Source organism: Electrona antarctica, assembly GCF_951216825.1.
Source record: "Electrona antarctica genome assembly, chromosome: 4".
Lineage (NCBI taxonomy): Eukaryota > Metazoa > Chordata > Actinopteri > Myctophiformes > Myctophidae > Electrona > Electrona antarctica.
The window spans coordinates 26,077,111-26,091,079 of NC_136809.1; the positions used below are offsets into that span (position 1 = coordinate 26,077,111).

The 13,969-nt window shown below is 40.9% G+C and overlaps 1 protein-coding gene across 1 annotated transcript; it reads left to right on the forward strand.

Moving 5' to 3' along the window:
• Positions 1 to 1,118: 1,118 nt before the first annotated feature.
• Positions 1,119 to 11,824, forward strand: LOC306921929 (ATP-binding cassette sub-family E member 1). Its single transcript, XM_079499261.1, has 18 exons — positions 1,119 to 1,311; positions 1,727 to 1,876; positions 2,528 to 2,613; positions 2,717 to 2,814; positions 3,113 to 3,230; positions 3,975 to 4,112; positions 5,231 to 5,300; positions 5,573 to 5,669; positions 6,419 to 6,508; positions 6,634 to 6,755; positions 7,582 to 7,803; positions 8,665 to 8,724; positions 9,050 to 9,108; positions 9,399 to 9,509; positions 9,929 to 10,071; positions 10,237 to 10,359; positions 10,683 to 10,794; positions 11,338 to 11,824. Exons 2-18 carry the CDS (start codon positions 1,774 to 1,776, stop codon positions 11,383 to 11,385), a joined length of 1,800 nt encoding a protein of 599 aa, XP_079355387.1. The 5' UTR covers positions 1,119 to 1,311; positions 1,727 to 1,773; the 3' UTR covers positions 11,386 to 11,824.
• The last annotated feature ends 2,145 nt before the right edge of the window (positions 11,825 to 13,969 follow it).

Below are 13,969 nucleotides of genomic sequence, written 5' to 3' on the forward strand. Positions count from 1 at the left end.
GGTTATTCTTTTATATAAATAAGATAATAAAAATCACACCTGTGTGAAGTGAGGAGCGCCCTTATCATCATACATCATCATAATACATCATCTGATGAATCTGATGAATTCCTGTTCTGTCTATAGAAGTGTCTATTTGTACGTCTCTAAATGTTTTGATGATTTGAACATGGTGGACCCTATTGGAAACAAGTGTAATGCTTAATTGGGTCGTCCACTCACAGTTAACAGCCTTTGTATTGAGTTTGTGCTTGAAATGTACTGTAATTCTGCAAACTGTTAATACATTCTTCAATCAATCAATCAATCAATCTCATTACGGCCTGCAATTAACGGAGCAATTAACGGAGCTGAACGTGAATCCCCCCCACCGCCCACCCCTTTTTTTCCCCTCACTGTATATGTTTCTTTTTCCCTTTTTCCCTCCTTTATGATGAATTCCTGTTCTGTCTATAGAAGTGTCTATTTGTACGTCTCTAAATGTTTTGATGATTTGAACATGGTGGACCCTATTGGAAACAAGTGTAATGCTTAATTGGGTCGTCCACTCACAGTTAACAGCCTTTGTATTGAGTTTGTGCTTGAAATGTACTGTAATTCTGCAAACTGTTAATAAATTCTTCAATCAATCAATCAATCAATCAATCACAATTTGCGTCCTCACCTTAATTCGTCTTCAGTGTTTGTGTTTTTAGGCAATGTTTGTATGTTGTCTGTTAGCTCTGCTTCTGCATGGTCCATTAGCCTGGCGCGGCCAGACTCATAGCGAGGGTTCACTGATGTTTCCTCCCCGGGGGAAACATCAGTGAACCCTCGCTAGTCTGGCCGCGCCAGGCTAATGGTCCATATACCTAGGTCCTGGACCAAAGATAGTTGTCTGTTATACAAACCAACTACTACAGTGCTATGTTTTGCAGTTGCTTGAGTCGTGCCATTCAGAGTCGTTCGAATCGAAAACTGATTTCATTTAATATCCTACTTTTTATTCTTCTTCTTTTTTCTTTTTGTATTCCAAATGTTCACCTCAAATACCCCCACGTGCTTTCTGGTCTACTCTGGACTCTGGCCTAAGACTCTGGCAGAGCCATATCTAAGGCTCTGGACTCTGCGTCAGTGACGCACGACTGACTGGCGGGACGTCGTGAATCATCATGACGCAAGTGGTGGCGCGCCATATCTCCTTCTTCCTCCCGGCGGCGGCTCCTCCTGTACAGAGCACGTTGCTCTGCAATAAGCACATATTAAACACCAAATTAACGTCATATTAACACCACGGCAGGTGGGCACACGTCCTAAATAGACTGTTTCGAGGTGAGTTGAATTGACGGATAAACGGCTCGGTTTACAGAGCGCTTGGTGTGAATGCAGTGTGTATTAACGTCGTAGTTGGCTATCTTAGCCTAAATGGGCTAACATGCTACTTGCTAGTTACCGCGGCGTTAACGTCAGCTCAGCAGGCACAGTTATTAGAAATAGACAGATGGTCTGGTCTCATTTGATCCCCGCCAGCGTGTTTATTATTCGGCCTTTACTTGGAGCGTCCTGTTATGTTATTACCGTTCAGTATGGCGTCATAAATGCGTGTATATGCTGTCGAAATCGCAACATCTGCTATGAACAGTGTGTGTGTGTGTGTGTGTGTGTGTCGATTTCAATAATGGTCGACGTAGGCTGTATGATCTGAATACCAATCCTGTACTTTTGAATGTTGTGTTTTGCACTATAGGGGGATAGATTTCTGCTCTGTCCACAACCTGACAACAGGCAGGCAAGATGTCAGAAAAGAACACTAGAATTGCCATTGTCAATCATGACAAGTGCAAGCCAAAGAAATGCCGGCAAGAATGCAAGAAGAGCTGTCCAGTGGTTCGAATGGGTAGGAAGCTTCTCTATAAATAAGACCCATATCACATAGTCCAGTGGTATTCTCAACAGGGGGACTGGGGCCCCTATTCTGTCCTTTGTCTATATAGAAGTGTCTATTTGTACGTCTCTAAATGTTTTTGATGAATTGAACATGGTGGACCCTATTGGAAACAAGTGTAACGCTTAATTGGGTCGTCCACTCACAGTTAACAGCCTTTGTATTGAGTTTGTGCTTGAAATGTACTGTAATTCTGCAAACTGTTAATACATTTTTCAATCAATCAATCAATCCTCAGAGATACTGCAGGGGCTCAGGCAAATCTTTGTGTGATAGGGACTTATTTATTTTATTATATTAACCACTTGAACCCTTGAAAGTAGCAACCTAGCCCCTCTCGGGAAAAAAGAGCAGACCAAGTACCGAGCCAAATGACAAGTTTACAAAATGTTATTGAGGGTTTCAATTGTTAAATGCCTGAAAATACACATTTAACATGAACCCAATATGTAGTGGGGGTCCCAGTTTCATCTCTCTCTCAGCTAAGGGATCCTTGGCCTGAAAAATGTTGAAGACCCTTGACATAGTCTATCTGTTTTTTGATTCTTCAGTTTGTATGAATTACCAAGATGAGTTTGTTTGGTCCTTGTCTCTCTCCTCCAGGTAAACTCTGCATAGAGGTCACACCTCAGAGCAAAATCGCCTGGATTTCTGAATCCCTCTGCATCGGATGCGGAATTTGTGTAAAGGTGAATGACCAATTTTCTCTGAATTGACGAAGGGGTGTCATAATGCACATTGCCACACATTTTAACTGAGAACTTTTTTTTTCTCCAATAAATCCAATTCCAGAAATGTCCATTTGGGGCCCTGTCCATTGTCAACTTGCCAAGCAACCTTGAGAAAGAGACCACCCACAGATACTGTGCCAACGCCTTCAAGTTGCATAGGTGGGTTCATAACCTAGATGACTATGGTCTTGGTCTTGATAGAGGCTCATCTGGTTAGTGTGTTTACACTTTACATGTCATGGGTTTTGAATCTGGCTTATGTTACGGTATATTGCACTGTTCTTAAATCGAATGTTGTTCAAAGTGCTTTAGACAGTAGCAGACTGCCTGGGTATCGGAAGGTCACAGGTTTGCCTCCCGGCCAGTCTATGTGTCAAAGTGTCCCTGAAAAAAAAAAAACTATTTAGTCAGAAATTTAATCCAGTGACTGTTAAATATATATTGTATGGATTTACAGGTTACCAATCCCCAGACCCGGGGAAGTATTGGGTTTGGTAGGAACTAACGGAATCGGGAAGTCCACAGCATTGAAGATCTTGGCTGGAAAACAGAAACCCAACCTGGGAAGGTTTGATGTGAGTGAAGATCTGGATATTTATTATAGCATACATACTATTGTAAATTAGGCTAAATTAATTGCCTCTAGTAGGATTAATGTTTTGGTGTATGTGCATGAATCAATACACCAGAGGGTGCTGTGGCACAACTATACGCACCTCATTAGTCGATTATTGTGCACTACTCGACATCCTATAAATCCTATAGGGTGTAGGATTTCATGCTTATTACACGTCATCTTCAACTCATTAAGTCATTCTGGATTGGACTGGACTGTAAGTATAAAGCTTAAAGGACCACTTCACCACTTTTCAACCTATCTTCATATAATAGATCCTCACTAATAATCATGATAAAATAGCACAATTTTTTTCTACTCAGTCTGTGTCTCATAGGAGGGCTGTCAGACCGCATCAGACCTTCTAGGTCGAAACGTGTTGGTCATATTTGTTACCTAGCTCAAAATAAATTATTAATTTACTTTCATCAAAGGAGTGCCTTGGAATTAGTTTATTTGCAAGTCTGCAGTCTACACACCTTTTGGGAATTAAGCAGTACTTCTTTGAAACCCTGGTAATAAGAAAGACATTTGCGTCGCCTACCTGCCGGCCCAGTAATTTGTGTCAAAGTGTCCCTGAGCAAGATACTTAACACCTAATTGCTCCCCCGGAATGACCATGACCATTATTCCCATCTGAGCAGCCATCCGCTGAGTGAAGCTGACAATATAAAAATGATTTGTTTTTTTTGTGGCTCTCCAGACCCCACCAGACTGGCAGGACATTCTCTCTTACTTCCGAGGCTCAGAGCTGCAGAATTATTTCACCAAAATCCTAGAGGATGATCTCAAAGCAATCGTCAAGCCTCAGTACGTGGACCAGATCCCCAAGACTGTCAAGGTATGTCCTGACCTGCACCACAGCCTGATTTGTATTAGTTTCATTATGGACGTATCTGCATGCATGAACAATTAACTGCATGACATTCAGTAGCCATGTAAAAATCACCCTGTCTGTGTCTATCTGTAATTCGGTATGGGAGCCCACCCATCCACACACACATTTTGGTGTTGGGAATAATAATATACTTTGCTGAAGTGAAAATACATAAAAGATGTCCCGACCTGAAAGATGTATTGATCAGTGTTGGCTATAATAAGGCCTCTCCTATTCTGATTTATATGTTACCCCTTTGCACTATGTCTACCTCAGCTTTTATATTGGTGTCTTAAAGCAACCTAGTTTCCTAAATGTTTTACCAATGAGCTAAAAGAGCTTGACTCCCATCGTGACTGTAGGTAGGGTTTGTGGGACAACTGCTTTGAGAATCGCTATAATTGTTTACACACAACATAAACCAAGTAGAGATGTCCAAATACTGTATCGGTATCGGAAAAGTATCGGTATCGGCCCTTATTTGTCATATCGGGTCATATCGGCGAATAGGCCAGTCTAACCACCGATCCGACACAAGAGTAAGGGCCCGGGGTTGACACTATGGTAGGTAAATAAAATGTTGGGGCATGTGGAGTTTGTTTTCGAGTTGCCCAAACTGCAAGTGCACATTTAAGTGAAGAGTCTGCTATAAACACAACATGTATAGCTAGATAGCTATAAACACAACACAAGATCACAACACTGGTATCTGTATTCAGTATCGGCTAACACAGAAATTGTGGTATCGGGATCAGATCGGAATCGAAAAAAGTATCGGGATATCCCTAAAACCAAGGTATATATCGTCATGACTTAAATAGATACTATGTCTATTTGCTCAATGCTCAGACACTATGACGTCAAATTCTCCATTCATTGTCAATGGGAATTTAATGTTTGGTTAAGTTTGTAGACGGTAACTAAAGGCTGGATGTAGGAGGGGCTAGCGCCCCTCAAAAATATTATACACTACATGGGATGAAAATCTTTGGAAGTGATTAATGCCTAAATTATAAATTCTATAATGCTGTTGGACATGTATTGGCAATTTGGCTGATTACTATGTTGCATCTGTTCATCAGGGGAGCGTGGGAGCCATCTTGAGCAGGAAGGATGACACAAAAACAGAGACTGTGGTCTGCAAACAGCTTGGTAGGTTGGCGTTTTTACCTTTAAGATGTATTTACCTGGTTCTGGTTACAAGCCATTTGTCATTTGATGAAAGGCCCGTAAATGCAAGGGGAGTACCAACATTTGGGGACTCACATTAGACCCCACTTGAAACTTAGAACAAAAGAATAACCCCCATCTTGTTCTTGTAATATGTACCGTGATCTGGCCTTCCTTTTCTTGCACTGCACTGCCACTTAACTGTCAATATAAAGATAGAAAATCATTGCTCGCTCTCTGCCTCCATTTCTCAGATCTCACTCATCTCAGAGACAGAAATGTGGAGGACCTCTCAGGAGGGGAACTGCAACGCTTCGCCATCGCTGTCGTCTGCATCCAGAGGGCCGACATGTAAGCTTCACACTCCCTCACACATCTCTATCAAGGCTTCTAATAAACACATTGGACTGAATAATTTTCTTAATTACGAGGCCTAGATAAAATTGGAATGATTAATAAAGTATTAGGCAAAGCTGTAAAAACTAGGAAGAACACCATGTGTCAGTCAGTAAGGAAGATTAGTTGGGAACAGGAGGTACTTAATTCCTGCTGAAGTTCAGATATTGACAATCCAATGAAAACCGTACAGTAAATCAAGTTCTGGAGCACACAGATGCACTGGTTATGATTTTTTTCAATAAAGTAAAGTTTCAATACTGCTTCATCAATCATCTGTGTCAGTCTGTGCAGACGCATGCAGCCTAATAACTCCTACTTTACCTAATACTCAACTGTTTTATTTTACTTTGTGGCCAATGATGAAATCAATCTGTTTAAAAGCAACTGCATGTGGCATAATTTACAAGAAACAAAACAACATGAATAAAAGCCATAAATAAAATGGTCCAAATCTGAATTTAGGATCCGTAATCCAATGAATGAGCTTCAAAGATCCGTACCATTCCGCTCAGCGCTACAAATAAATTGGGACATTAAATAACAACCAAACATTGAAGAATACAATCACATACATTATTTGTGAGATGCACATTCTTCCATACGTTCTACGGTATACTCTTATCTTTGCAGTTTAGTTGATCAACTGACTTAAATTAGGACACTGTTTTCTGACTACAGTCTGTCCTGTTTATTTCCCTCAGCTTCATGTTTGACGAGCCGTCCAGTTATCTGGATGTAAAGCAGCGTTTAAAAGCTGCTGTGACCATCCGCTCCCTCATCAGTCCAGACAGGTCGGTGACCCTACAGAACCAACCCTCCATAGTATACAAGTAGTAAATAGTATTCGAGTATTACAACGAGCTATAACTAAGCCACTGTCTGTGTGAAAGCCTGTGTATTCATTCCTCATTCACAGATACATCATTGTGGTGGAACACGACCTAAGTGTCCTGGACTACCTGTCAGATTTCATCTGTGTTCTATATGGAGTACCCAGTGCTTACGGAGTGGTTACCATGCCCTTCAGCGTCAGGGAAGGTAGGTGTACACCAAGTGCTGCTCAGAGGACAATATCAGACAGGGAATGCTAGTTGTGTGCTTTGAAAGCCACAAATATTGTATATAGAATTAAAGTCAAAATGTCTACCCATAATTTGTATGAAAGGGTATGCCATTCACTTGTTTGTTGCCCACTGAGAACGCATGCCCCTTCGGTTATGCAACATACTTGTTGTACCCATTGTATCTAATTTGGAGACGTAGTTGTACTACTGTCTGCTAACAGACATGCATGCAAAGATTCCATGAATTTATAGTTAGCTACTACCATTCTTGTGTTGTTTTTAACATGTAACATGGTAGCAAACTACACTCTGAGTCAGTAGTCTGGAAGGACAATGACTTGGCTCATTTTTAGTTTTGCGACATTGAACTCCAGCTGACTAGTTGCAAGCTCTACTTTCTATAGGGCTGCTACTTAGTCAGGTGGTACACTGAACTAGATTATTATTTATGTTTTGAGTAAAATTTAAGGCTGTCAAAATTATCCCGTTAACGGTGTTAATCAATTGCGTTCTAATATTTTAACGCAATTTAACGCATGCGCAGTCTTGACCCGCAGTGTTGTCCCTGGACATGTGTGAACGTCAGTCTCTTGACAGTTCACTTCGTACAACATATATATATATATAAGAACGAAATAGTTCGAATGGTACTTAATCATGATTAATTCATTTAGAAGCTGTGATTATTCTGATTAATGTTTTTTATCATTTGACAGCCCTAGTAAAATTAGTTGGAGAGAGGACTTTAATGTCTTGATCTGACTTTTACAATCTGTCTACTTAAATCCTGTTCTCCCCAGGCATCAACATTTTCTTGGATGGCTACGTACCCACGGAGAACTTGCGTTTCAGACAGACGTCGCTAGTGTTCAAGGTGGCTGAGACAGCCAACGAGGAGGAGATAAAGAAGATGTGTCGTTACCAGTATCCCCATATGAAGAAGGATTTGGGAGACTTCAGCCTGGAGATCATGGAGGGAGAGTTCACCGACTCTGAAATCATGGTCATGCTAGGAGAAAATGGTATGGTGTGTGTTTGGGGGTCTGTGTGCGTGTTTGTGTGTGTGTGCCGTTAGTTAATTATTTTCTTTATTTTTTTTATTTTTGAAAACAGAATTCCTGGGTCCGCAAGGCTATGGAAAATGTTCAATGGACATGCAATTGTAGATTATCATACCTGAGGATGTGCACAGGCAAAAGTACACTTTGGGTTGTACAGGGTAGTATGCAACAGGCACGCATGACCTGTCGCAAGAGCACGTGCGAGCACCTGTCGCCGTGTCGCGGACCCAGAGCGAACACACAGACTCACGTGGCCACACACACTCGTTCTAAAGCTATGTGCTTCTAACACTGTGGACGCATGCACGCTCACGTGCACACCCCGACAGAGATCTCCTTATTTATAGGAAGATGGCTCTGGTTGGAAAGCCATCAGGAGACAGAAGATAAGCTAAGTTAGCCACTAGACTTCGGTGGTTGTTCAGCCACAACAACGGATTAGTCGTTTAGCTACTTTAAGTAACTAGTAACTTTAAGTAACTAGTAACTTTAAGTAACTAGTCGAGATAATTGCTAACAAATGGAAAATATAGCAGCGATAGTGTGTATTTACTCACAGCAATGTAATCAAAGCATGGACCTGGACGAATTAGTGACGTCTCTATTTTTAACTGGTGAAGACGTCCTGGAAATGACGTAAAGATCATCCCCATATGGGCTGTGATCTGGCCTAGTCCTGAATGTCACCGGAGAACGTCATCATGAAGTCATTTGGCTTGCTGGGAATCTAATACAATATTATTGTAGCCTTAATGTGCATACAGTGTAGTTTTAAAAATATGTGTCTTAAAACACCATTTTATTGTTCTATTCATTTTTCAGGAACGGGCAAAACGACGTTCATCAGAATGCTGGCTGGCCGTCTGAAACCAGATACAGGAGGTGAGGTTTGAGGACATCACTGATATTATTGGCTGATCCTCTTTTCCAGACTCATTTACAGTCACCAAAGATACAATCAAGAGTAAATCCACAAAGTAAAGTCGGACACACCTTCCCCATGTGGATTCCGCGATCCTCACGATTCAATAACTTAACTTAAAAATGTAAAGGGGTGGTGTTTGTTTGTTGCCTGAGGAGAACACCATGCCATAGATTTAGACTCAGGGTTGTGTTACTGTTTGTCGTGGACAATTATGTCAGTCACTGGGCCTGTTAGAAAATATATTAAATTACTTTTTCCCTTTATGGTTCTTTTCATTTCCAGGAGAAGTACCCATCCTGAATGTCAGCTACAAACCACAGAAGATCAGTCCCAAGTTCAAAGTAGGTTTTTCAGGCTGATGTAACACTAAAACAATCCAAATGGCAATATTGTCTCCTGACGTTTCAGTATAGGCCTATTACAAAGGCCTTTTCCCTTCTAAAGAAGGTTTAATGGTGGAGGGCAGAATCATTGACCTACTATTCAAATGATGTTGGGAGAATGTCAATGTTTGGTTTTCCCTTATTCAATAAAGAACTCTTTTTATTTTATTATCTATTAATCGGCCCCTCACTGAATATCCTGCAGGCCTCCTGACTATCTAACCCAGTATTCTGCTGTGTCTCTTTAGGGCAGTGTGAGGGCTCTGATGCATGACAAGATCCGTGACTCCTACACACACCCCCAGTTTGTCACAGACGTCATGAAACCAATGATGATAGACAGCATCATCGACCAGGACGTGAGTATCACACCAGAACAATCTAAACAAGACCGTTTTTGTTCACAAATGCACCTGAAAATGTAGCTATGCAACCCAAGAATATTATTGGGAGCACCTGTGCGACTGCAAATAATTGGTGTGGTGCAAGCAAAACGGTACATTGAGTGAAACAAAACTTGCCATCAAATCTGCATTCCCCTCTGAGCTGCCAGTAACTCTAATTGCTTAATAGTGTTAGTGTGTAGAATCTACACACTAGATTGTTTACTCATTGACACAATGGAGAGTGCTGCTGACATTCCAGCGATTTACGTGCAATCTCACTGCATGTTAAGAAATGTATATGACAGCAGAAAATCTGAATCAATGTGCACATTAGAAGTGAGTTGGCTATATTCAATATGGAACCTGCCCTCATATACAGCTTGTGTGTGTAGGTCCAGAACTTGTCTGGAGGGGAGTTGCAGAGGGTAGCCTTGGCCTTATGTCTGGGTAAACCAGCTGACGTCTACCTGATTGATGAGCCTTCTGCCTATCTGGACTCAGAGCAACGTCTAGTGGCCGCCAGGGTCATCAAACGGTGAGTGCACACAGTCACTATGATGAATATGGCAACAACTTGAGGAATTCACTGTCCCAAATGAGATATTTGATTTGTATCCGTATTACATAATACACAGAGGGTGGTGACTGGATTTAGTGCTTTTATTGACAAGTTACTGTTATTTCCCTGTCCGTTGCTTAGATTTATCCTCCATGCGCAGAAGACAGGCTTTGTGGTGGAACATGACTTCATCATGGCCACCTATCTGGCAGACCGCGTCATTGTGTTTGACGGTATCCCATCCAAGAGCACAGCTGCCAACACGTAAGATTCACTGTCATGACCGCTATCCTGCTGAATCACAAAGTTGAGGTGTAAAGTACATATGGTGATATACAGTAAGGGATTTCTGGCCTATTCTTTCAACATAATTTTGGTCCGATATTCCAAATTGATCAGATATATTTGAACTTTTTATTTGACTTTTTAACTATTTCACTTTCAAACATGTTTGGGGTCATTTTAACGTCTCCTTTTGTGAGCATCCCAGACAATTTTTAAGAGTTATTACAATGAGAATTACACCCAGCAGTGTGCTGAGCCCAGAGCCGCATAATCATAATGTGTTGTTTGCATAATGTTTGCAGACCACAGTCCTTACTCGCTGGCATGAACAAGTTCCTCAGTCAGCTGGAGATCACCTTCAGAAGAGACCCCAACAACTACAGACCAAGAATCAACAAGATGCATTCCATAAAGGTACAGGAGGAGGCTGAATTCACATGGAATGTTTACTTTCGTTGTTTAGCTTAATTCAGTGTTGTGTTGTCCTTTTATCGTTTGTCTTTTAATGTGTTTTGTATGTTACTTATGTATGTTTTTACATGGTTTTTACATGGTCTATGTGGTTTATTTGTACTATCTGTGAAGGATTGTATAACATTAACACTAGAAATTATTAGTGTTGGTTGTCATTTGAGTAAATAAGCCAATATCATTGCGAGTCACTATAATGGCATTATTGACTAAATGTGAGTGAGCAGAAAGGAAGTTGAGTGTGTTGAGATATATGCATATATTAGAAACTGGAAATTAGCATGTAAAATTATGGCACGTGCATTGGCTAGCTAGAACTGTACCCATAGTTTCTGCCCATTCTACTTAGCTAACCAATCAAAAGCAGCATGACAAGAAAAAGCAGATCTATGAGCTGTTTATCACCAATGTGCCCAAATCAGTGTTCCTTACAGTAATTAATAGAATAGCATTCACTGATTTTGAATTGCATATGTCTTTGTTCAGGATGCAGAGCAAAAGAGGAGTGGAAACTACTTCTTCCTGGATGACTAAACAGCGAGAGAGAGAGCTCATCCACTGTCCTTCAATCATTTCATCTACTTATGGAGGAAGTGGGAGGAAGAGGAGACTTCATATACCCTAGTTTTCCTTAGGAGCCTCCACTCAGAACGGACACCAGGAGAGGAGTGTTTTTAAGCACAGTTCTAGCACACATAATTGACCTCATCTTAATTATTCATCATGAAGTGAGCTAGTGCTTAAACAAGACATGTTAGATGAGGGAACACAGAGAAACAGGCTGGGATCATCGGCTTAAAAGGAACCCTTGTCTGTGCTGATACAGGCTGGGTTGACCAGTGTCAATACACACACATACACAGTATATACACAAAGCCTTTGGGTACCAAATGAGGGTTTTATCAATTCCTGGTAACCAAACCATGTCATTTTGAAGAAAATATCTAATGAATAAATCAACATATTTCACGTGCTGCTTGGTCATGCTGGTTTTTATTTAAAGAGTATAGGGTGGGTTAACTGTTGATAATAATAGGTTGTCCCCGCTGAGATTCTGTCCAAGTCAGCTATTGTAGACATACCATCCAGGCATGTTCAAAGTTGCTTCCCCAGGTGCCCTTGAAGGAAGTAGTTTATTGATAGGACAGTAGACTGACAGGAAATGGGGAGTGAGAAGGGGAGTGACATGCAGCAAAGGTCATTGGGCTTGGGATTCTAACCCGCGACGCACTGTCAGGCTGGCATTGCAGCCTAGGGTGCCTGGACCACCACGCCGGCGGCCCGGGTTGAAAAGGGGCTATTGTACCAATGTTTCAATATCACCTCTAAAGATTTACTTATCATGACAATGATGACAATTCAATTACCTTGCTGTAATCAAAGTGCATTTGGGGTCCGACTGTCCGATACATTTAGCCACATGAAGAAAACTACTGATCATTTCAGTAAATAAGTTTAAACACATTTTTGCGCCATTCCTGCTCCATTTTAAGATGTCAAGGCCCTAAACCGCATGCCTTGGTCTTGTAACTGAAACACTGTATACAGGCATAAGTTCCGACATACTAACAGTCCGTCATTAGTCCGACCTCCTACCCCAAACCCTAACCGCAACTCCGCAAGCACGACGCAAAGGGCACAAAATTATGAAATATCGTATATTATAGGCTACGTATACATTTATCTGATGCTCTTCACCAGAATAAATTACAAAATAATAAGGCAATCATTTCACCAATTTTAAACTATAGGAAGGATTACAATGTTCATGATAATAATATTGCCTAGAAAATGACCCTGTGCTCCTAGAATGATCATAGCCTCTAGCTATTGGGTTATAAAGTAAAGCTATAGGTGGGTCCTCCTGAGGGAAGAGGTGAGTGGTGAATGATGATGCACTGCCACTGACTGAGACTGGTGCCAGTGGCAGTGTGCACCACACAGCTCTGGCTTGCATGAGCTGATGACACATGACATCAGCTTCCCTCTCTCCACAATACACATACACACACACAGTCACACGTGCATGTGAGGGACGAGTGAATAAGGAGGTTAGAGGTATGTTAAGTTGTCTAAAATAATGAGAACACCACTGATCATATTTTATGCTAGAGGAGGTTGTGTGCACAGTGCACTGTTTCAGATTTTTTTTTACATGATGAAATATCAAGCCCCCCCAGGCCCCCACCCCCACCGGCCGGGACACTTGGAAATTGCTTGCACTCAGAGTGAAGTTACTAGCTAAGCAGCTGCGGAGGAGCGTGGAAGTTGCACATAAGGTAAGCTGCATGCCTAATGTTAACTTTTTGTAAACTTGCCTTTCCATCAATAACTTACCGAAGCAATAGCCTATCCATGCCATAGCGGCATGTTTGATGTTTCACAACATTTATCATGATTCATAACAGATAATATCTTTAATTCCTTGAACCACCAATATGTCGGAATGGTATGTAATTTAAGGGAAATTATATGAATTGATAATTAGGCTATAGAGGTCAGTATCGTTGATAATGAGATGTTGTTTTGCAGTATCGCGTGTGTGGAATCATAGATTTGTCTCGCAGGTGGAGGTAGGCCTATATGAACATAAACCAATTTGCAATTTTGCAAAGATCAAACCCTCTATTGTTGAATACCTTTAGCAAATTATTATTATTATTTCAATTGCCAATTTTACATCATGGGGTTGTGTTTTTCTGTCTACAGTTGAGGCCTGATTGTTATGTTGACTAGGCTACCTATCACTGGACACTCACACCTCTATAAAGTATAAACTATTATAATTATATATTTTTTAATTTGTATTATTTATATTACTGTAAAGTCCAAGTCATTGCTTTTAATGCCAATAAGTAACTTATTACACTTCCTGAGTAACTTTCCGAACAAACAATGATTGTGAATATATTTGTGATTGATAATCGGCTCATGTCATCATCTGCATTGGTGTGGTGCTGCTGGTCCATTTAAGTTGTAAGTGCAATACATACTTGTGTGTGTGTGTGTGTGTGTGTGTGTGTGTGTGTGTGTGTGTGTGTGTGTGTGTGTGTGTGAGAGAGATCTGAGGCTTTATTAGTTCATTTTACATGAAACATGTTTATGCAATATGGGAATT